General features: G+C 43.8%; 1 protein-coding gene across 10 annotated transcripts in view; it reads right to left on the bottom strand.

The window, feature by feature from the left end:
• Window positions 1-23189, bottom strand: part of KIAA1210 (KIAA1210 ortholog) — a 43926-nt gene extending 20737 nt beyond the window's left edge. The window contains exons 1-4 of one of the 10 annotated variants that reach the window (XM_048079103.2): window positions 22942-23189; window positions 8653-8729; window positions 8451-8511; window positions 3572-3743 (exon numbers count right to left, since the gene is read on the bottom strand). Coding sequence is in view for 9 of the 10 variants with exons in the window: in XM_048079024.2 (XP_047934981.2) it covers window positions 3572-3743; window positions 8653-8729; window positions 12289-12449 (410 nt within the window). In the remaining variant the exon portion in view is untranslated. Of the gene's footprint in view, window positions 1-3571; window positions 3744-8450; window positions 8512-8652; window positions 8730-10652; window positions 12255-12288; window positions 12470-13712; window positions 13950-17638; window positions 17752-18304; window positions 18641-22941 lie in introns of those variants that run through there. The other 9 variants (XM_048079070.2, XM_048079078.2, XM_048079024.2 and 6 more) reach the window with 9 other exon arrangements.
• Window positions 23190-24874: the final 1685 nt, after the last annotated feature.

Below are 24874 nucleotides of genomic sequence, written 5' to 3'. Positions count from 1 at the left end.
TACATCTGTTAATTGAGTTATAATCAACTGAGATTGATTGGGGTTTTTCTGCTAGGCTGTGCAGGGCATGTTTTGCGCTTGGGTAGCATGACAAGGAAGGCTCCAAATCTTTTAGTCACCGAGTTCCGCAAGCGTAGGCGCACTGTCTGTACATTAGTTTGTCCAAAAGACCACAAGTATGGCCTCTCTCAGGATTACATTCTGGCACTTAACTGGGAAACAACAGAATACTCGTGTTGTTGGCTGCCAGCCTCATAACCTCCAAATTACAAGGATTCTTTGGCTCCGCTGCCTTGCAGGTTACGCCCACTGCTTCTGAAAGTTTCACTCAGGGTAACAGAAGACGATTAGAAACAAAACTTGACAATAAAGAAAATCCAGTAAGTTTAACAGCCTTCTGCAAGGAAACCAAACAGAAGGGGGCTCTTATTTGCCTAGCCCCAGACTCTCTCTTTAATTTAGAAGAAAGCCCTGAAAGACAGTTAACTTTGATAATGCAAATATGCCATGTTAAAAAATAAATAAATGAATAAAAATAAAAAACACAAGCTACAATAACAATAAAAAAAACCAACCTTTTCCTCCTGCATCCTGCAAACAGTTATGCCAAGTCTCACAGCAGGGCAAAATAGTTTTTCTCTATGTCTGTGTTGTGTTCAGGACAGCCTGAGCTCCTTCTATCACAGCTCAAGTCAGAGTTCATGCTTTCTCTCACAATATGTACTAGTCAGTGTCTGTGATAATTTATAAGACAGCAGTTCTACGCACCAGTAAGCCCTTCTCTTAGTTCATCATTAAATTGAATAAAGCCATCACACGTTTCTTTATGTTAGATTTTACGGAGCCATTTTCAGCATGAAAGACACTCTACATAGGCAAGACAATAATTTTGCTGCATTCAGTCATTTTCAGCATTAAATACACTGTACACAGGCAGGACATAATAATTTTGCTGCATTCAGAAAGCCAGTGTCACAGAGCTTTTATTTACTGTAATGTACATTCATTATTAGCTGATATATTTTCTTTTACTTATTGCATGGAATGTACATGCATTAGCATGTATTGATCTTTTTCATCAGGGATTTCCTCATTTCTTTTACTTCGTTTAGTAATAAAAGCAGAGGTTTCCTTGTTCCTGAGTCTGTCAGTACAAGACCTGTTTCTTTCTTTCATTCTTTCTTCCTTTCTTTTTCTCTCTACATATACATCATGATGGTTGAACTTGATGATATTGAAGGTTTTTTCCAGCCTAGATGATTCTATTTGCATTTGCAAGAGAATTACTGTATTTCTGCCTGGCAGTGGCAAAAAGAGCATTGGATTAAATATAGAATTAACTGCAGCTTTAGTACAGATGAGTATTTTATGTGCAAACATACATTCATGTGTAATTCCAGGCAGTGTATTTATATTTGCACTGATGTTTAAGATGCACTGTTAGCTAAACACCCAGATGTTTTAGCTCCCATATTTCCAGTGCTGATTTCCCCATACAAATGTTCACTGAGTTCAAATGCAGCACCCCTCAAGCTGCTATGCTTGAGGAAATGATGGAACTCTCAACACAACGTGCTTCAACCTTGCCATCAAGGAAGTTTTTCCATTTGCATTCAAAACTCGCGCCTCTCAGAAGACAAAGAGGCAGTGGCACGTAATGCTCCCTCGTCCTTCACAGATGACCAACCCCATTGATTCCTTGCAGCACCATGACATCTGAGCACATCCCTTTGGCTTCTGCAAGAAACATTTGGCACACCTGGGGGTTTGGTCTCTGGTTAGTATTAAAAAAAATTAGATCTTAAAAAAAATTACATGATTAAAAAAAAAGAAGAAAAGAAGAAGGAATAAAATAAAACAAGTGCTTCTGCCTCAAGAACAAACAGACAGCAGCATTGTTTTAGGATTGCCTTTGGTATTCTGTATGCCAGGAATTGCAAAGCGCAGGGCCTGACTATAAACCCTTCAAATCTGTATTTCCACTGGCTTTCAGGATCAGGTCTTCCAAAGGATTAGGCTGTTCAGTCTCCCTTGGTATCTACAACGTGTGCTCATACCATGCAGAGCCTGGACATGACAAGGTTTTCAAATAGCACAAACATACCCTCTCATTTTTTTACATTGTCCATCCAATCCTATCTCTAAGGGAAAAATCAGAGGGGTTTTACTCACTTCCTGATCTCTGGTCTTAAAAAACAGTTTTAAATCACTGGAGGATAGTGCTGAGGTAAACAGCAGTTGGACTTGAAGTACTTGGTTAAGGGAAAGACAAAAGAGTTCTCAGACACATAGCCTCTGGATCTGACAGCTGATTTTAAGCCAGGCCCCTCTATGAGCTCTCAGAGTAAGCTCAGCCATTTCTAAGCCTTTTGGACTGGGTTAGCTGAGTCACTATAATTCCCCTTACCCTAGGGACTGGTTGTGTGGTCACTTTTTTTGCTGCTGTTATGCTAACAAACAAAATGAAGAGATTATTTTTTCCTTAAACCCAAATCATTTTTATGATGCAGTGGTATAACAGAGAGAGTGAGGAAGGGTGGGGCAGGGAGGCACAAGTACCCATGAGAAAGTAACACCTACAAGTTGCTCCACCAGAAGAAACCAGTAGTGTCCAGCTGCACCTAAGATCTACACTGCATTTAGCAGCAACGGTGATTTCAGCATCTAGTCACCCACTCGTGACCTCTGCCAGTGTCCAATGTCCCCTCCAACAACACCCTGCAAACTGTGGGATGTGGCCATTGTACCATCACATTAGGTTAGTCTGTAGCTCCACAACCCAAGGCCTAAGGTACACCAAAGAGAAGCCTCAGCAGCTAACAGGGGAGGTGGGGAAGGCTGGAAAGCAGCCAGATTACAGGCTGCCAGATACTAATCCATGACACCCCTGGTGAGAGACAAGTATGTTCAGAGGGTTGTCCCAGCCTAGATACAGAATAGTTTCTATTACACTAACTGAAAAAAGGACACGTTTTATGAAATGACACATTCAGGGACCTGAGAATTGTTCTGCACACACCTTGAGGACTGACAAACCTCACTTATGCTCAGCCCTTCAGGGCGGCTGACACAAAACTCCAGGCCTTCTGTTGTTCTCTGTACAGAAATGGCAGCATAAAAGTTAAACTAAGCAGAAATCTCATTCTGAGAACACATCACAAACACATAACAGAGAGCACCATTTATGCTGAAAAACAGCAACTCAACTTTACATTTATTCCCCATACTAGCAGTACTCCATCATCCTTCCTTGTAAAGCTGCTGCTGATCAGATGTTCCAGGACAGATTTCAAAAGCTAAAACCAATCAAAACAATCTGGGCTATCTGCAGTTTTACAGACGAGGAGGTTGGATCACCCCTGCCCCTGGCTGCCCTCCCCCTCCTCTCCACCGTGGCTTTGGAAGCACATAGCAAAGAAAGAGGAAATTCCTGGAATTCCTTCATCAGCATTAGGGCTTGTTTTGCACAAACTTGGACAGAGGTTGCTCCTAAGGGGCCAGCCCGTGCTTTCATCCCATTGCAGCAAGAGGTCTGCTCTTATTTATTTATTTTCCTTCCCCACCAGCTTACCCAGCCTCCTTCGGTGAATGAAGTGCATTAGCCTCGTCGAGCACAGAGATGCTGACATCGCTGCTGGACTGGCTAGGTTTTAAATTACTCTCCCCCCTGGGAGGTGAAGGCTCTTTCCTTTTCTTCTTGGCAAAGAAGTTCTTGAAAGTCTGAAATTTGGATTTTTTCTTTCCTGCAACAAGACAAAAATGAAAATTTATGGAAGTTGGAGGTGTTGCTTAGCTTGGAGAATGTTTTCCTCTTAAATTTTGAAGGAAGCCTATGGACAGCCACAAGCAGGAGCAGCCCATTGTGTTTTAGTCAGCTGCCTTGTAAATAATTCAGTGCTGGAGTCTAGTGAAAGGTGAAGCCGCAGTTCTTAGATGTGCTGCCTACAAAGCAACACTGGCATTAAGCTAACAATGGTGGTGCCTACTTAGGTTCCAGTTTAGGAAAAATACACAGAGAATGTATCACAACTGAAAAATGGTCATGCAAATCACACTTAATATTTTTTCAGTAAAACAATTAACATTTTAAAGACTTTAAATGTTGTTTCATTTAACTTGGTTTATTTCTGCTTTTTCTTTATTCAGGATTGTAAGGAAACAAAAAGATTAAAACTGGCAAAGGAATCTATAAACCCTAAAACCAAAAGATCTGTTTCCACACTAAATTAGTGCCCCAAATTAAAATCAACAACTCCTCCAAGGTCAATGGAGCAAGCTTAAATTAAGACATTCCCCTGCAGAACATGAAACCCCCAAACACAGCAACCCTAAGAACATGATTAGAAAACTGCTAAGCTGACTTCACATTTTCCATTGTCCAAATGAAAAGAAATACAAAAACAGAATAGACCATAAGAAACATAATTGACTTCTTTCATTTTTAATAGCCTTAGATACTTTAGCATTCTTATTTATATTTTCTTTCAACACACAAGAGCTGTGTTTTGTCACTGACATTGAGGGGTCATTTTGGGGTGGTTTGGGCCAAGCTATTGTACTGACCCCCGGGACTGACTTAAATACATATGCAGAGCAATAACATCACTGCATATCAGAGCCAAATTCATTGTTCAATTAATACTTTACAGCAGTTGGCATAATAAATGCTCACAGCTGGAGGATTCCTTAATAAGCAAGGCATTCTTTCCACACAGTTATTGTCTTCTCCCAGCAATGATTTAGTCGGCAATGCTCTGCCTCAACGTGTGCCCTGTGTGCATAGGGATTTCTGCCAACAAGCCTTATCTGGGCTGAAACTGTGCCACCGCACAGCTGCATCGTGCATCAGACAGTGGGCACTTTGAGAAGTAAACAATGACACTGAGACCTGCTCACCCTGTCTCCTCCCAGCTCTCAAGACCAGTGCCAGCAGCACGCATCAGGACGTACAAGGATGCTGCTACACCGACCGGCACAGCCTGACGAAATGGCACCTCTCTGCAGAGTGGTAGCTGCCAAGGAAGACCTGCACTTTGTTTTTCCAGTGATTTGGGCTGTCACTGGGACCAAGCTATCTTTCCAACAATATAGTGTAAAACAATCATTGGATTTCCACTCACCTAAATAACAACGAGATGTGGTGCTCCTATGGAGGGTTTATCAGCAGAAGATCTCAAAAAGCTGTGTATCAGGCAGTAAGTGAATGATGTAGTCTCAGAAAACAAAGGATAAATTGCCTCCCTTGGATGCCAGAGCTGAGCGCAAAGCTTTTAGAGTTGTTAAGACTCTGCCATGGGGCTCAATGAGTTTCGCACTGGGCCCAGAGCAGGAGATGGTACGGAAAGACAGGTCACACAGCAATCAGAAGAGCAGAGTGCCTCCCAACGAAAAAAAGTGTGTTGACTAAGACTTTAGAGAGTCTTTAGAAATGCCTCTCTACCATTCACATCAGTAGCTAGACAACTTATATGGCAATCTCCCAGCAAACTTGACAAAGCAGAACTGGTTTATTTTAGTTTAGCAAAATGGAAGATTAAAACAAAACAGCACCCCAAAATTATCAATCCATCAATGTCTGCTAGCGCACTCCAGTGACTCAAAGAACAAAACGGCATCTCTGCTGCGTGCAGAGAGCTTTGCAACTTAAAGGCAGTCTAAATGAAAAATAAGGACATTGTCAGATACAGCGGACAGCTGTCAGTGACAATAAGTAAGTTTGATTCTAGTGGAGGTATTACTGATGAGCATAATTAGACACTAGTATTTCCAGAACCAGGAAAATGTTCAAAAAAAAAAAAAAAACACACAACCAACAAAAAAAAAAAGAGTGGTCCTAAGGACGACTAAGAAAAAAAGACACAAGTCCTTCCACAAAGGAGAACACTGCCAGGGAGAACACTCCAAATACTTGTTTAGATCAGAAGTGGTGCTAACTTTAGAATGGAGCCTATGGAAAAGGTTCACAAGCACTGCCAATTAGTAAACCTCAGCTGGCATGGGACAATACTTGGGTATCGTTGTGAACGGAGTCCTCTGTTACTTCAGTACCTTCTCTAGCCTCTGATTTATTTCTGATGTGCGGGGCACATCCCCTCCAGCAATAATTCCTCTTCAGCTGCGCTCTGCTCAGCTGCATGCCTTCAGCTCTTTCAGATGAATGAGAAACACTCCGTTGCCCTGCAGCTCCAGAAGATGGGCACTTGCCATGTTATTACGCAAAGAAGATAAAATCACCCCTAGACACTTTGTGCTGCATGTAGATGAAAACTGTGGGGCTGCTCTGCGTCGGAGCATTTGACAGTAAAGGCACAGCTCAGAAAGATGGTGTTCAAATCAGTTTCCTGCTGCAAACACTTTGTGCTGCTGGTTCTGCATGCTGGTAAAGGGATGCCACGTTTCATTTGGAGGTGTCTACAGCTCAGTGCACTGTGAAGTAGCCCAACATATCCTTAAATTGGTGCTCTATGATAATTCAACTTATTGAATAATGTGCAAGAGGACCTTATGACTTAAAATGAAAAAAAGCTGTTGCATAACAAAAACCTAGTCAAAACAAGGAGAGAAAATCCAAGCTCAGACAACTGCCTATTCCCCATTCACCCACTGACGAATAATGATTCTTGATTTTTAAATGCTTACAAGTTGCCAATATTCAATTAAGACATTAAAAACAAAATATTAAATTTAAAGGCAACTGCCCTAAAAAGCAAAAGTCCTCCCCAAAATGAACTCTAACAATTTAGCCCATTATAAGAGAAAAGGAGCAGAAATAAGCATTTGTTTTTTCTGCAAAGTTTATTTATTCTATATTTTTTACTGTTTGTGTATTGCCTATTTCATGGTTTCACCTGTACACTGAGAGAATTAACACTCTTTTTGCTCACTGTATAGCTCTTCCCTATAATATAGAAGAGAGAAAGATACTTCTACCAGTGCAAATTTGAGACTGTAAAAAGCGGAGGGAATATCTGATTTAGAAGCTCATTTAGAATATTTAAATCAAATGGTTCATTTAGGGATATTCTGTGCTCTCTGTCTTCTAAGGTGCACTCAGGAGGTACTTCCATTTTTTTCTTCAGCTCCAAAAACTAGCTATTTTCATGAATAAAAATACAGGATAAAACACACACACTCACTCACAGAGACAAGATTCTCAAAAAAACACCATGATTCTAGCTTCATAAAAAAATACTCAAGGCTGCCAGACAGGCAATAAAATTGTGATATATAGCAAAACTAGCACTGGGCACTGAGAGTTTTTGGACAATTACTTTGTCACTACCACTAAGAAGAAACAGCGTGCACTGGAAACTCTACAACTAATCAGACAATAACATAACCCCCAAGAAATTAATCTAATTGACTAGACTGTGAAGAGTGGGAATTTTAGCCTCCTAAAGCCTTTCCGTTATAAGCCACTAAAAAGAGTTATAGGTGATGCAATCCTACCTTACATGGGAAATAAACAAAGGAACTTCCAAAAATTAAAACAACAACAACAGCAAAACAAGATAGGTTTTTCCAGGTCCGGTCAAGTGTTTCTTGAATATCTCAGTAATAGTGCAGCAGCTTTTAACTTCTTAAAAGTTTGGTTCAGTTAGAACCAGTTAGAGACAGAAATATTCCTGGTCTTTTTAAAGCCAACACTTCAGTCAGCAAGCCATCTCCTGCCTTCCTTGTCAGCAGGGTCAGAATTTGATCCATTTTCTGAACATTCTCCAAACCTGAGCACAAAAGGTGCACTTGGGGGTTTCACACAAGGTCACCAGCGTGTCACAAGTAGCACTGAACAATGTCATCAACTAGGTTATAAATTCAGGAAACCAGCCGCCACTGGGCATCCATCACCCCTTCCTTCACCACTGTCCATCTGTCACGCAGGGTTCAACTAAGAGCTGCTTTGCCATTTGATTCTCTCTTGTACCAGTATTCTGGTGGTGGCAAATCTATTTCTAAAGGAAAAAGGGAGCTGGTCTTTGAAACACTGAAACATTGAAGATGACTGTGAAACATTAGCCAAAAAAAAAATCAACTGGTATGACAGCCACTTCTGAAACGCTTCAGCTATTGTGGTATTCTTCATACTTGCTTAGCTCCTCAAGAAAAGGCTGAATGCCTGCAAAAGGGATTTGCTTTAATTAACACAACTCTGGCATAAGTAACATATTTTCCTTTCTTGTCTATTATTCCATTCCCTCATGGCTGTTTGCATCAGCCCATGCCACTAGATGAAAGAGTAAGTAACAAATGGTTGTCTGTGGCCAGAAGCAGAGAATAAAGCTGCAGTAGGGGCACTCGCAGCTCCCACAGGCAGAGGCTAATACAACAGTTGGCTAACATGCTCAGCCCCCAGCTCCGTGGCATCCACCAAAGCAGGCACGACAAGCAGCTATTCAAGCTCTTATGTCCCGTTTTTTTGAAAATCCAAGGCAGATTCAGAAAATACTAACCTCCATCACATTATGATCCTCCAGTACTGCACATTAAAGGTCCTTTCCATAATATTGCCAGCTGACAAAGCCACACAGAAAAAAAAAAAAAAGAAAAAGAAACAAAACCTGCAAAACAAGTCACCACAGACGTTTCCTCCAACTTGAAAAAAATAAACCTTGACTTCCAAATCAGCTCCACATTTGGAGAACTGCTGCTTACCTGCGCACTCTTCAACAGTCTCTCCTGTTTCAGGTGACTGTATGACGTCTGTTGGCCCCGTAGCCATGATATAGTTACTGAAATAGAGATGAAAGCATTGGTTAAATTTTAGTCCACCTTCCCAGAATATTACGATCCCACCCTGCAGCTGGGAAACTGAGTTCCCAAATGCTCATCACAAACAGAGCCTCACACACTTGTTTTGCACCTGAGCCACAGAACTTTTCCACATTTTTCAGTGACACTTAGTTCTCCAGCCAAAACTAATAAACCAGTCTTACTTCGTGCCAGTACCTCTCTCTTTTTAGGAATCCAGGATCAAAATCTGTATTAAATGAAAATGTGACCAGCAAGGACTGTAATGCTTCCCAGCCTCAGAATAATGAATCTTTATGCACACTCTTTGCTACAGACTGATAGCTCCATGCTGCTGTAAAAAACATTCTAAAAAAGAGCTCTGCTGCCGAGGGTTCATGTATTACAATGTCCTTACAGCAAGCACCAGGCTAGCCTGTCAGCATTATTAAAATTAGTTAAGCACCAGCACTGAACCATCATTCTGGGCTATGCTGCATTTGTGGAAACCAATAGATCAAATTTATTTTGGTTCCAGTGCAATCAGCTTTTAGCCACAAGCTTTGAAACCTTATCGCAAGCAGGGCTATTGATCAACCACATTAGCTGATGGCATCATCTTCCTCCCCGATGAAAACAAAAGTTCAGTCTAGTTTTAAGATCATTCAATGCTAACTGGCTCCACTTTGTATTTTCCAAGGCTCCTAAGTGGGTGTCTGTCAGAAACAAAGGGATTAGGCAGCAGACCGCAAGAGTTACACTACAAATGTCAAGCAACAATGGAAACGTGACAGTTTAGCAAGGCAGCTCATAAATACTGTCCTTTGTTAGAGGAGATATCCAAGTGATACATTTACATAGTTAGCAGTTCCAATATGCCGTGTCAGGTCTTAAAGAGTAAGAAATCTTCACAAACAAATGAAAATACCCCCACAAACAAATCCTGCCCCCTTTTCTGCACAGACATGGTCTATTTTCCACCTCAAGTGGTACAATACTGCTAAGTTACGTAACTTAGGTGCCTATTTGGCCAGTCAGCAAACTCTTGTATTTCTTCTGTATCAGCCACACCTATAATCTGTTATGGCGAAGAGCAGCAGTACTGCCCTGAGTCCATGGACAGCCCAAGTCCTCAGATAACCTTAAAAGAGAAGGTGTGCAGAGGCAATGGGACTGTCAAAAAAAAAAAAAAAAAAAAAAGGCAGCAGGCTATGAAGCAAAAAGGCAGGGCTCCTGAAAAAAAAAAAGCAGACAGAGGAAGCATGCCCTGTACTACCTGCTGCCATGCTGCTGACCTCTAGGTAGAAACAGAGCAGATAGACTGCTGTTTTCTTCTGGTTTAACTCATCTGGAGGCAGTGGACACAGGAGTGCATTAACACACTGTACTTCCAAACAATCTCATCTCACCTTGCAAAAAAGACAATGAAAAAGTCATTGCAGGGAAAAGGACTGGTTGTGCCTTTGCTAAATAAGATGCACAGAGGTTTGAAACAATTGGTTTTGAAACAATTGTTAGACAATATGCAGAAGCAACAAAAAGTAAGACTTTTAAGATTTTCCCTTTTGGATGATCATAACCATTCAACATTTCTCCTTTTTCCATCTAGGTCTCATCAATTATCCAGGGAAATGTCTGCATTGCCTCCAAATTTTGATTAAAGTGGTCATCAGCAGACTTTCTCATAGATTCTCTGTATTAAGAAGAAATGCGGACCCATTTTTTCCCCTCAACTTTATACACAATGCATATTGTTAGATTTATCCTTAGGGAAAGGGAAATGCATTTGAAATAAAACATTAAGAAAGCGCTCAGCACATTTACAAAGACAAACTGGCAAGTCCCCAGACTTGCGCTTATTTTCCCAGACTGTGAGTGCGACTGACTTTTGGCTCATTTACACCTCTATCTTTTGCTTTGCTCACCTTCAATAAAATGAAAGCAGGGCAAAACGTTGATTTCAGATCCAGCTTTGTTTTTGCTGGCTCTCCATTTATTTAAATTACTCCATCATCTCAGCTGCTCACTCAGAATCCCTCCAGTCCTTGGAGATCCTTTGACTGCTGTGTTTATTACAACAAGCATTTATTTCCATTTGGTGTATCTCTTATACAAGTAGAACTACAATTGCAGAGCAGTTCAGCTCCGAGGCAGTCTCTTTACAGTCAAATCAGCTCCTGAATTAACTCAATTTTATAGCTGAGTTCTCTGGGGCATATGGAGGTCAAGTGTCAATTGCGAGGGTGCATCACGAGTCTGCAATCGTGCCCCCATTTAGGACCTAAAGCTCTAAGTTAACAAGCATTGAAAGAACAAGAAAAAAATGTTTACAGCAAAGTGTAAATTCCATCATTAAAAGCCTGATGATGTACCTGAAGGAAAGTTAGCATTTAGATAACATTTAGGCTTCAAATTCTTGTGGTACTCTGCTTTATTTTACAAGACAAAAGCTAGCAAAAGTTGTGGGCACAAAACCCTAGCCTGAGGATTAATGTAGCAGAGAGAATGAGGACAAAAACCTCATCAATACGAACACATGTGAGTGCACAGGCATTAACGGATCGAAGCCCCAGACATCCACCACTTCCAGCACTTAATGACAGCTGACAGACGCAGCGCTGCGCGTGGTCAGGATGTATCGATACCGCACACCCAGCTCAGTCAGCTGTACTCACCACGTGCACCCTGCAAGCTCCCCCGGAGCACTACACCACGAGACAAAGTTTTAAACAGATGCTGTATGCACATCGATTTTTAGTGATAAAGTATCAGATGAAATAAGTGGCCTTTTGGAGCAGCATTTCCGAGGCTCAGCATGGCAGGAGATGCTAGAGGACAGCTGGGAGAAGGTGCACACCGAGGGATGAAGCAGGCTCTCTCCTCAGTGGCAGTAGTCACAGCACAGCAGTGATGGAGCTGTCAAGCATTTTGAAGGCATATGTGTATTTTAAAGGCTTGGAGCTCCCACAGTTTAAGGCTTTCCTTATGTTAAAAGCAGGCAACAGGACCTAGTTAGCAATCACTGCTACACTGATGTGGTTTATAGTCTAGATCTGGGCTCCCTACTACCCATACACCATTGCCATTAATAACCCTACTGTGTTACCTTCACCTGGAGCTCTTCAGCTCATTAGGAGAGCTCTTAAGTCCTAAGAGAAAACACTCTTCAGCAACAGGAGAAATAGCCTTGTCTCTCTCTTACAGTCTGGGGCAGCTGGACAGATATTTGGAGTGCTCCACAGGAAGGCAGTGGCTGGGCAGAAGAAATGCAAAGGGAATGTCTGACCATTCCCTTTTCCCAGCTAAGTACATTACCTGAATAAGTGTATCACATGGGGGGAAACATGCTAACAGCAAAGACAACTCCCTTCCCTCCTTGGTTTGCGTATTTAAGGACTGCGGGGAAGTTAACATTGTACAGGACTCAAGTTTCCCACATTTGACAAAGGCCCAAGACAAACAGACATGCTTTCTGTTCAGCCTCACAAAAGAGACACAGCCTCCTTGCTGTCTCTGCATCAGACCAAAGAGATGGAGACCGCACAACTAGCAGGCTCCTACCCCAGCTTCTGGTGTTTCTTCAGTTCAGTCCCATGCCTCTGCACAAGCCTTCTGGAAGGCCTTATGAGAGAGATCAAAGGAGATTCTGACCCCTGAATAGCCTCCTTCCGAACAAATAAAGGCTTGAGAAAATAAGGACTCAATACCACCAGGCGCTGCATTCATTCAGTATCTTCACACCCTAAAGGAGACAGACAACAAGAAGCAGCCATGAGAAAGGGGTGACATTTCAGCCTGGAGCTTTTAAAGACCGATTTCCTCCAGGCTACAAAAAACAAGCTTGTGCTCAAATTTCTGGACACACGCTTTGCACAGCAAGACGGGTCAGCACCGCGAAATGCACACCCCTCACCTGTCCTGCAGGCCACCAGCCCACAGCCAGCATCCCCAACACACCTGAAGCTGCAGCAGGACCTCAGGAAAAGCCCCCCACATCTGTCCTGAGCACAGAGCTTCATAAAAGCACAGGATGCAGGATGGTTTAGTATTCACATTAAGTTCTTCAGCTGAAGGTGACAGGTTAAATTGTTACTCTGTCTTATTAAGGCAGTTGGAGGACTTTGTTCTGACAAAATGGGCTTGATTGCTTCCTCTCTGGGAATGCTACGGGCTAGCCAAGGACTTGGCAACCCACTGACAGTAAGGGAAGCAAAATTGTCTTCGGTTTACCCTCTGCAACCCCACTGAACAGACTCTCAGAGTCAATCACAACGCAACAGCAGAGCCAGCGAGGTTTCTATTCAATTTTCACGTCCCTTGAGCCCATCACCAACTCCACAAACAAAGCTCCCGTCGCTCTCTGTGCAAAGAGCTGAGCAATCCTCTCTTCAGGGTCCCTGTTCAGGGAACAGGCTGAATGGCATGGGATCCCACAACCAACCGGGGTCCTGCCCAACATGACAGTGGGACTGGGACCTGACCTCGCACAGCTGATCCCCCTGAACTTTTTTTAGAGTTTCTACGACAAACTGCCCCCAGTTTTGACCAGCTGGATGTTTTTGCCAGACCCTTGCTGGTCTGAGCCTGGCACAACTGTGGCTGTTTTAAGCAGGCATAGCAGAATGGCACAAACAGCAGCTTACATGTGGCCTCTTGCTGCCACCTCCACTGATAACAGGGAGGGGTGGGGAAGAAGTTTACAAAGTTAATGAGTACTGATTCTGTCATTTCTAAGGAAAGAAGAGCTTAGGAAAGTTTAAGGCCATTTTCAAAGGATCACAAATCAGAAAGCCTAGATAAGCATCCTGTCAGTATTTAGTATCAATAAAAATGCTCTCCCAGGAACAAGTAGGGGTCATAAATCCCCGCAGCATCAGAAAACACTCAGCTGCTACCCTTGAAGAGATATCCAGAGCAAACAACCTTTCACATAAAGAGATCTACAGCCAGCTTTCACACTTTGCATTCAGACAACACCCCCTCACCGTGCTCGGTCCCCAGACCTGGGCTTCACAGGGAAAGCTTGCCAGAAGACAGGTTCCAGTGTGCTGAACTCTTTTTACCTATGGTCTGCTTTGAGAAGCCTCTGTCTGACCGCTTCTGAAGGATTTCTGCTATTCAGCAGTGCATTATGTGCTGCCCTCCCAGTGAGTGTGTGTGTAACACTAATGGAAAGCAGCTGGTGGACTGAAGCTGAGTTAAAAAAATAAAAAAGGAGCAGGAGGAAATGCCTTTCATACAGTCACACGGGCTCAGTCTGTAATTGTGTGAGAAGCCAAAAGGATAAGAAGGGGGAAGGGCAAATGAGACAAAAAATATTTGTAAGCTACTGGTGAAAACAGAGTGGAAATGCACTCTGCAGCGTACGTACGTGGACCTGTGTGAGCTCAAAGCTGGGGCAGGTACAGCTGAGCAGTGCTGGTTTGTATGAAGCTCGGGATGCCCAGCTGAAGTCCGAGCAGCCCCACTCTGCAATGGCTGGAACCCACACCAGACACTGACCTGTCTCGGGCATGCCCTCGTGCCCCTAATTACTCTGCAGAGCTTATTAGCACAACCTCGTGCTGCTGCTGTCAGTGCAGGGATCCCTACTGCAAGTCTGCTTCAGCACAGACAGCAGAATAGCCACCTGTTTGCCAAAAACTAAGTGCTTCTGAACAGCCCTTCTCTGACAGTAATTTACAGCATAATTTTTCCAGTGCATTTTCTGGTCTGTACAAATCAGGAGAACCACGAGAGAACTTTGCTCAAATCAAGACTGGCACTAACACAGTCATGAACTAAGCACACACAAGAGCTCTGCCAATGTTTTGGGCCCAGACTGCCTCTATTGTAAAGGAATGTACATTAACTGACCCAGCTGAATTGCACCATTTGGCACCAGCGTAGGAATAAGTCAGTGCTTTTCCCGTGTAGCAATTCTTTACACTACCGCACTGGGGAAGTTTCAGGAAACAGCTGGAATGAGGATCTTCTTCCACTCCTCCTAACAAGAAGCAACAGAAGCAGCAGAGTCATCCAGCAACGGTACGAGGAACCAGCACATTGCCAGCAGCAGGAGACTCCCTCAGATCCACTTGACGTGGATACAGCTGGCGAACTGGGGAAGGAGGGGGAACATGCACTTAACATCAACACGGACGTAACCAAAGGCAGTTAGGGAGTTACACCAGTAAGCCCTGCTGCCTTTGGAAACAGCTCCACGAGCAGAGCAGCAGGAAATGTCCAGCCACTATCACTGAAGAGCAGGCATGCTTTACGCTAGCAGAGTCAAGAAGCCGGCGTCAAGAACAAGAATAAAAGTCAAGCTGACTATCTCTGCCTCTGTCACTGGAGTCCAGGGCAAATGGCAGGGCTGCCAACAGTAGCCAAAACGTTTATCACTCAGCCCTGAGTTTCTTTGCCTGTGGAATCGTGATGGTCACGCTGAATGCCTGGAAAGCTTAACGAGCAAAGCACTGCCTCTGCTACGGGAGACCAGCACGTTGGGACCTTACCAATTGACTCTGCTACCAGGTGCTACTGCTACAGATAAGTTGGAGAAACCATAAACTTTCACAAGAGTTGCCTGCATATCTGCCATGTTCCTGTATTTGAATCCTGCTCTGGTCCCCAAAATGTTCACGAGGAATCATTACATCCTAGGCCTGAAAGAGTCCGGAGAAAAAATTAACAAATTAAGCTGTCGGAATATTGCAGGGAAAATGAGGCAGAAACAATAGCCATCTGAATGCCAGAACTGAAACATGGGACTTAAAGCTATGTCTGAAGCTTATTTATTTATTTATTTTTCCAAAACTGTCTCTTATCCCTCACTTTGTGGGGTAAAGAACAGCCTAAGGATGGGAAAAAGTAAAAAAAAAAAAAAAAAAAAATCATCTTTAGGTAGATGAAACTCCCCAGAACACATTGCTTCCAAGATACATCAATAAAGCCATTTAATGCTCCAGAATTTAAAGTACACTAAAAAAGAAACAAACAAACAACGAAAAAACTAGTGACTACCAGAAATTTCCAGGGCTGACTGTCACAAATGTTCACTCCAAGGATCAAACTCTTACAAACAGCCAGCCATCTTTTGGCTATACAAGAGAGCAAATAAAATGCAGGCTTTGTGGTCCCAGAGGCTGCCTTTGGCAGGAAGGTCAGGAAATCTCTTCATGTGAAGTCCCCAGACCTAGCCAGGGCAACATCTACTGGCTGTACACACGCGAAAATAAAAACAAGGCCATTTCCCTCCTATGTTGAAACAAACTGCATCTGGCTGGCTAAACCCCGTGAGCTCCCACTGTTTCTAGAATTCAGACCCCATTTTGGCTGCTGATCTTAGCCAGAGCCAAAGGAAGGCCTGGGGCAGCTTCCACGCTTGCAAAAGGAGCTCTTCTGGAGCTCTGTGGGGAGTCTGAGGGTCTCCCTGCATTTGATTTCACTGAAATCTTCTGCTGTCCCTGCTCCTTCCTCCTGACAGCATTCCCTGCAGCCCAAGTTAGGCACCTTCCAAGGCACACTTTGTCTTGAAGCACAGGAGAACTGGGAGAGCCAAGGGAAGTCACACGTGCTTGAAGCAGTCCCTGAGCCACATGTGTCCCCAGGCTATCTACTGGCTTTTCTTTTATATGAGCAGCCACTACAAAGGGATCCTACTTCTCCGAGGCTGCAGCCACAAACACCCCTCCACAACAAGACCACCTGAGCCAGCGCTGGTTTGCACCACTGGAGCACCAGGTGCATTTGGCTGCTTTGAAGGAGGTGGTGGCATCAGGGAACAGAGGGGACAAAACGTAAGAAAATCCCAGGAGGGGGACACCAAGGACAGCAAGATGGGGTACAGACAGGAGGATGTCATGAAAAAAAACAGACAGGGACAGAAGTTCTGTAAGGTCTTAACAGCCCAAGCTCTGCAAGGAAGGAAACAATGAAAAGATTTGCATTTTTTGAAGAAACACAATGAACATTCAACTTCTGGAATATTCTTTTCTCTAAACTGAGAGGATGGAAAGTAATTTGCTAGAGTGAATCAGCAAACAATTCCTCTGCACCTCTGTCAGGTCTGTATTCCCCCCATACACAGAGACAGCTCGATGACTACATCCGTACATCTACAGAGTAATTCTGAGCTCGAGTGTATAAATACATCCCGCTCGCGTCTGAAATACCGTGTGGATCAGAACTGTGTTGTTAGATGAGTGATTCTGTGCCTGGCAAAAGCACACGATTACATATTTCTTAGAATGAATAAGCATAAATGAATCCATCATGAATAAAAGTCAAACATTTAGTTCACTAATTAGCACCAGATCCTTGAAACTCTGAGGCCAAAAGAAACAACCACCACAAAAATGTGAAGCTGGAATGCCGCTTTAGCTCTGGCTGCATGGTTGGAAAGCAGAATCAGGCTGCTTTGTCTGCCCAAAGTCACCCTGCTCCGACTGGAAGTGCTACAGTCCCCTCTAACCGTGTCACAGATAAAGGTGCTACAGCACGGTGATGGGATACACAAGACCACAGGATACCCTGATACCTGAAGGCCTATACGAACGCAGCAGCACACACTGGTGTCACAACAGAGTTAAACGATGAGTAAGGACATACGGATGTGTGTGGCCCAGGTCTCAGCTTCTTCGTGTACATCGTGTCGGAAACATTGAGCTGTTAGCACAATCCTGACTGTTACACGCCTGATGAACAGTGACAGCTCAGCATCTGCATGCAAAATCAGGCAGGATATTAAGTGACTGGCTTTAATTTGTTTAAACAATGACTCCCATAATGGAGCCTAGGAGGGCCACCTGCTACCTCAACACAAATAACTATTACTAATATAACAACATATGGAAAAAAAAAGTCTGCTGTTCATATTTGCTGTATTCAAAATATTTCTTAAAATTCCTCGATGTGTAACAGTACCAACCTTGAAACTACAGTGGACTGAACTCAGAAATACAAGCTTTGATGACTGTAGAGTAGAGCTTCTGGTAAGAATCAATGCACGTTGTGCTCAACTGTTTTCTTACAGCAACAGCCCTTAGGAGAGAAAAAATAAAAATTCAGCCTTGGAATTACCTTGGGTTTTTGCCTGTCTCCCCACAGCCAGCCTCATCTTGGAGTTTCCCAAGTTTGCTGGTAAGCAGCTCTAGCTGTGCTAAGCTAGTTCAGGTAGGTTATCCGTTGGAAGCACAGCTTGGAGCTAGTGTATTTTTGTCTTAAGCATCCATAGCCAGATTTCAGCTTAGAAAGCCATTTCCAGGCCCTCATATCACAGCTATTAAACTTTCCAGACCTCTGTACAAGGAAGAAATGATAAATTCATCTCTCCATTTGGCTGAAAGGGTACAAAGCTAGATGCCCTGAACAGCAGAAGACCCTGCATAAGGAGAGAACACAAAGCAAAATTAAGACAAGATGTTTTCGAGGCTCAATCTCGCAAAACAAGGTAGACAAAAAACTGGCAGGCAAATGGTGCAGAAGAGTGAAGATCACATTCAGCAGATTGTTCCAAGCTGAGAAGCTTCTGCTGTGGTGGAAAAGAAGTAGGACAGGCAGCATTAGAGGCACTCATCCATCAGACACTCAGTACCTTGGTGGTAGGGAAAGGGCTGTTGTGCTGAAACCAAACGGACACGGCTGCCTGGAATTCCTCAGCCTACAGCCAGCAAACGCACCGCATCCCGGTGGCTGCTAAAGCAAACACCATCCAGAGAGAAGTGTGAAGAGGAGGAGGAGGACTGGGAGAGGTGGGGTGACTCACTGGCCGTATTAAGCCACAACTGAACTTCTCACACAGAGATGAGTCAAATGGAATGAATCAACAAACAGAAATAGTTGAGCTTTGGGTTAATAATACAGCACCATTGTACCAACTGTGCATAACTGCCTGCAGTGCCATGGCTCTGCCACCTCCTGACTGCTTTTGCTCACCCTCTCTATTATTGTTGTGTAAGAAAACAGGGCTTCAATCTGTATGCTTTTAATACCAGGCGTGGCACTGAACAAGCCCTGTGAGCTGAAGACCAAACACTCCCAAATGTCCAAACGCCCTCTACATTGCTACATACAGAAGCAAGCTCTCAGGCTGCCTACTGGAAGATTCCCAAGGGATCGTAACGGCTGGGGAGTCCTTTCTGCTCAGCGCACCCTCTCTGACTTGGCCCTGGATGGGAGAGCTCCCCACTTTCCAAAAAGCACCTCCCTTCAGCTCAATGCTTTGCCTCCTGTACTCCCCACAAGCCGTTTCTTGAAACCTGGTATTGCCACCTCTGTCTGCTTCCAGGGATTCTCTCTGCACTGGTGAACTTGCTTTGCTGGGCAGGAACCACCTTTCATAAACCAGAAAAAAAAAAAATACAATGAACCACTGAAAAACTGTTAATGAGTGATTCTTGCCCTCATTGGGAAATAGCATTAATATAATAATAAAACACTAAAGGCAGGTAACCACATGTGTTTTGGGATACCAAAGCAATCGTGGGAAGCATTTCACCTCTCCAGGATTCGCTGTCTGCTCACAGATCCCCCAGAGCACCACGGGACCAGCTCGTGTTGCAGGCTGCTGCCAGTGGGCACCAGCGCTCCCAGGCAGCAGCTCCGGGGAAGCCGCGTGGCCTCCTGATGGCCTGGTTGAGCCCAGGCACACGCGGGGATGCCACCACGGATGGGGATGGCCTCGCTGCAAGCACCCTGCAAGGAGCTCCGTGTACAAGCACATGTCAGAGCCAAGCGTCACGGACGGTCCCCGCTGTAACCCCGCCGCACCAATGTAGTTCCAAAAAGCGAGAGACGCTGCGGGAGGCGAATGACCTGCTGACAGAGAAGAGGCAACACTCTGGAAGTGCCCCGCTCCCCGCAGTGCCAAGTCGCTACTTCAGTAGCACTTGGTCAGTAGCACTTGGTCAGTAGCACTCAGTGGAGCTTTAAACTGCTTCCAAGTCACTTGCTAGTGTCCAAGCTCCAAAAGCAGCTGCTTGCTGCCGATGGGGAACCAAAGGCTCCTACCAAAGGGCCACAGGACCCTACGCAGAAATAAAAGCTGTAGGAAGTGCAGTCTGCACCCTCAGCTGTCCTCTGTGAGCCTCTCCAACAAGCAGGCTTGGAGTGAGGGAGCTGGAGGGAAGGGTGCAGGGAACAGAGACCTCAGCTGGGCTGGCTATCAGTCAGGTAGGCAGCGCTGTGACACCTTTACAACAATCCCCACAAACTACAAAATCTCTTCCTGATGCTCATCCGAACAGGCAACAAACACAGACAGCAACAAAGCAACAGCTCCTAATCCAGAAAACAAATTTTGCTTGATGTTACATTCCTAATATCATTTTACATCTGTAATTTCCATCTCATAATAAAAATATGTTGAAAATGATACTGATGCATCCCTTGACCAGCTGCTTTACCCAGATGCTGAACTTGTTTGCAGCACAGGAGTACACATCAGATTTTTTTTTTTTTTTTTTTTTTTTGACAATTCTGGGCTACAAGAAAGAAATGAAATATCCCACTGGAAGTACAGAGCTTGGCATAGCAAAGACATTCAAACCGAAATAAGTCCGTAATTCTGGGCTTGCTTGTGAAAGGCACCATGAAATCTTGAGTGACCACATTAACTCCAGACCAGTTAAATACATTTCCTTATAGTCTGTTACCGAAACCAGCTCTGAGCTGGCACACAAAGCCTTCAGCCAAATACTTTATATAGCTTCTAACACACTATATTTGTCTTTGGAAATTGGCAGTTTGCATTGACCAGCACTGAAACTTACTATTCAAGCAACCACATTTTCAGCTCATAACTATGTATTTGGCTAGTATCAAAAGCTGAAAGACAGATATTAACAAATTCTTCTGCAGGCTTTAGAAAACTGCATCATGTCTGCCCAGAGCTGATGGATTGTTCTGACACCGGGCTGGGACCAAGCACAATGAAACCCTGCAACAAGGATGAGCTACAAGAGCTACAAACTTACTGGAAGAACAATTTTAGATTACTTGGATTGCAGATGCTGGTTAAAGAAAAATACGAAAGCAATCTCCAACTTTTATTTCAGTGGATTAAGACTGGTGCTGTGCTGAGGAATTATCTGCATGAGGTTTTTTGGTTTGTTTTAATGATGTGACATCTCGTAAGAGAGCACTCATGAAGCACAGGGGCAGAACTCACTGCAGAAAGCTCAGACGCAGACAGAAGTCACAGCAGTGTGCAGAGACAGAGCCTTCATTAGGAAAATGTGGGGCTGCGAAGGCAAACGTGACAGCAGCACAGGAGAGAGCTCCCCCAAAGCAGCTTTTAAAACAGCCCAGGCACTTCACCTGGACACAGCAGCCCAAAGCCCTGGCAGGACCCCTTGCCAGTGGCAGTGGCAGGTTTTAAGGCCTGTGCAGAGCTCTGCTGCTTTGGCTAAACCGCTGCTTGTGCCCGAGCCAGTTGTTTAAAACATCCAAGTCATTTCATTCACAAAGCAAACTAACTCCTACAGGTCAAACAACCATGGGAGGATTTGGGGAAGCCATTCCTGTAACACATCTGACACTGCCCAGAAAGACAAACGCTTCGTGTCAAACTCCCCAAAAAAATTTATCCAAAATTCATCTCAGGCTCCAAACATCTCTGGTGCTGCAATTAATGTCTCAGGCTCATTTTAACTGCCAATAATCACAGCCAAAGCAACATATAAAATTTGTAAAGACTGCGAAGTATTTATAGTCACACTAATCCACTTGGGAACACATCACAAGACTGAGACAACAGGATGAGGAACACAAACTGCATGTATACCCAGCATAGAGATCTAACTGAAAAGCAACCAGAAAGAAGAATTTGTTGAAAAAACAAAGCTGTTCTTCAGAAATCAGGTGCGTTTCCACCTGAAAAGAAGTGATCATATGCCATATGAAAGAAGCTTCAGCTGCTCATCCTTTATAGCCTTTCTCAGCCTTCCAAGTTTATCTTAATTGCATTAGATGCTGGAGGATTTGGAGGAAAAACAACATAAATCAAACAACATAAATTGATTTTGTTGTCAGTTCAAGTGCCAATCTCTCTACCTTCATCAGGACTAATTCTCAGTCCTTTTGTCTGTTGTGATCGCATCTTCCCTCTTAGCTAAATTAGACTTACTTTCCAAATATTTAGATTCCTCTCATAGACACCGTTACAACTTTCAAAGGAGGAGAAGAGGGATGGAATATGGGATGGAAATGCTAACTGAAATCCAGTAGGAATTGAGTGCCTTCAAAAATACATACTTCCACCAGAGTAACGTGAGACACTGTTGGTATGAGGGATCCAACAGTTAGAAGAGGGAAAAAGAGAAAGAAGGAATTGTCAGCTTCACTATTGAACTGGCACTTTTTTCCCCTGCTAACCAAGATTTCATCCGTACATTTAACTGTCATCATTCATATCTTAAGCCTCAAGATACAATTTCGCTTGCCTTTCTCCGTGAATTTGCACTTTGTGTAATCCTGTACTGTATGCAAGAATAGAGCCCTCTACAGTCCGCTGATGCAAATCGTCACCAAAAACTGCTGCTCAGTTTTTTGCAGCAGAAAATTTTGTTCCATTCCTTAGCAGAGAGAATATCAAAGGAAAAACAAAAGCTGTCTTGACAGTGGTTTAAAGCACAAATACTAACATGCATTGCCCCGTCCTCTTCTCCCTTTATAGCCTGCTCCCACAGAACATGATAGTGAAGCAATCAAAAATATTTATTTTAAATAAAATCAAATCTCTCAATGGGGAGCGATTACAGAGCACACCTCAGGTTGCTTATACAAAAAACTGAGCATATCGAGTTCTCAGAGCGCATTTAATGCCAGATTTCTAGCTGAACATTTTTAAAAGCCAACGTGCATTTCTGTATTTCTCATTATTTGTTCAACATAAACAATGTAGCTAATCAATAAAGAAGAGGACATTTTTCCTTTTGCTATAATTAGACAGCAAAAGGTTCTTAATTTCTTTTTCAGTATTTTGTGTTTGCCACTGGACATATATATACACACACATCTGTGAAGGAATAAAAGCATGACCAATTTTCATCATTTGTTAGTTCAGTTTGAGTTGATTTTTTGCACTTTATACTCCGAACGGTACATCAGTCGCAAGGCACAAGCACTGTGTGCAGTGCTGCTGCTGAAATACAGGAGGGAGGAATTCCCAAGCACCCACTGGCGTCAGCTCGCTGTGGAAAGGTGGAGGGGAGGGCTCAGCATGGCACTTACTTTTTACTTTTCAGGCAACTGTAGAATCCAGCCATCGTCCTTCCCCGGAGGCGTGCGTGCATTTAATTCATCCTTGTGCGTGGATGCCGGCACAAGGACTCTGCAGCTTCGTCTCCTGCTCACCAAATGCCCCCCCCTGCACACAAGGAAGGCAGCATGCCGATGCAATTACTAGCCAGATAAAGTTCCTGATCTGAGGCCCTCAGACTCTGCTGAACTGGGTCCAAGGAGGGCTGTGCCTGCTCCATAAATGGTTATGAATTGTTAACTCCCCCTTTTCCTGCCTCCTTCCAGCTCGTGGTAAGCACAGCATCCTAAGTGTAAAACACCACATGGCATTTGATTCTGTCTCCCTGCGGGACTAATGAGAGGGTTGGTTGTAATTAGGAGGCAAAGAAGCCCTGAGGACATTATATCGTTGCTGTTATTTTTTAAACAGAGAGGCTGCAGAAAGTACTGCACTGTCTCTGAAATAACCACTCAAAACAGCTGGCATTCTCCAGCACACAAGGGGTGCGCAGGACCTTCCAGAACAGGCGTTATCCCATCTCACTGTAAATCACAACCTATTCTAACATGCTACCCTGCACATTAACAGGAAAAAAACCCTAAGTCCCTGCAATATGGCAAGGTCAGGAGAGAAGCTCTGGAGTTTCAAGTAGCCAGGACACCCCTGTTAGAAAAATACTGCCCTGTGGCGATACATGTAACGTTGGTACTCGCTGCTACAACTCAGGAGGTCCTCACTGGGCAGCGAAGGAGGAAAACGGCCGTGGTTTAATGCTGGGAACACAGCCCTGGGATACCCAAGCGCCAGGACAGTGTAGCTGCACCCATTTCTGGCATCACACCGCATTCAACTCACGTGGCAATCCCCAGGCAGCCAGTGGCCCCGGTGAGGTGAAACCAGAGGTGAGCACCGCACATCGCACTACCCATGGCAGCCAGGGTGCACCAGTCAGCACCAGTAGCGGTGTCAGCTCCTGGAGTCGCACCGCCTGGAAGGATCCCTGCTCTTGATTTAAAAAAAAAACACACACATGCGCTTGAATGCAGTAAGTTCATAACTCTCATTGCTACAGAAGATTTATGCTGTCCTATAAAATATCGGTAGAAAACTGCTTTTGTTCTCGGCTAGTAGATAATATTTGAATAGTTTGGTCTGGCAAGCCAGTAAGGAGTATTATACAAGTATTTCTATACGACGTCCTCTTACAAATTGAGTAGCAAGACTAGATCTAAGTTGGATCAGTTCTTCTAGAATATTAGGAAAAAACGTTTTAAAACATTTCCCTTAGAAGTTTGAGGAACGCACCTCTGGCACAGAGTCCCAAAAACGCCTCTGCTACAGCAGTTCCCTACAGTGCAGAACTTTGCCATCTCTGAATGGACATCTCCATTTTTTATTTTCTTTAACACCTGTGACGTGAAGGAAAGCCATGACGCAAATAATAATTGACATCAAGCGCAAGGGCCATCACAAACAGAAACCAATCATATTCTAGTCTAATTTCGCACTTAACAGAAAAGAGAAAGCTTCTACAAGCAGCCAACCTCAATGCCATCCACAGAAGAAGAGCAAATCAAACCTGACCTCAGGATGTGCCTTCTCTTTGGAAAAGACACAAAAACACAGTTGGAGTTTTATCCAAATGAGTTTTCCCATCGTCCTGAATTACTGCATTTGTCACAATGGCTCCACACTGAACTCCTCATCCTGAGAAGCAAAGGCTAGCTAGATTGCGTTGGTCTCCACTCATCAGAGAAAGTCCACAGGAAAAAAAGTCAAAACCAAGAATGGTTCTAGGGTAACAACCACCAAAACGGAATTCCCAGGGATTACTGGGGAAGCGTTCTCACTGGCTTGGTGTATAAAACCTTGGATGGAGGACTGCATCTGAAATCTGCCTGGCATTTAGTTCAGAAAATGCTG

The sequence above is a fragment of the Anser cygnoides genome, chromosome 13, assembly GCF_040182565.1.
Source record: "Anser cygnoides isolate HZ-2024a breed goose chromosome 13, Taihu_goose_T2T_genome, whole genome shotgun sequence".
NCBI classification, from domain to species: domain Eukaryota; kingdom Metazoa; phylum Chordata; class Aves; order Anseriformes; family Anatidae; genus Anser; species Anser cygnoides.
This window is presented reverse-complemented; position numbering and strand designations above follow the sequence as displayed.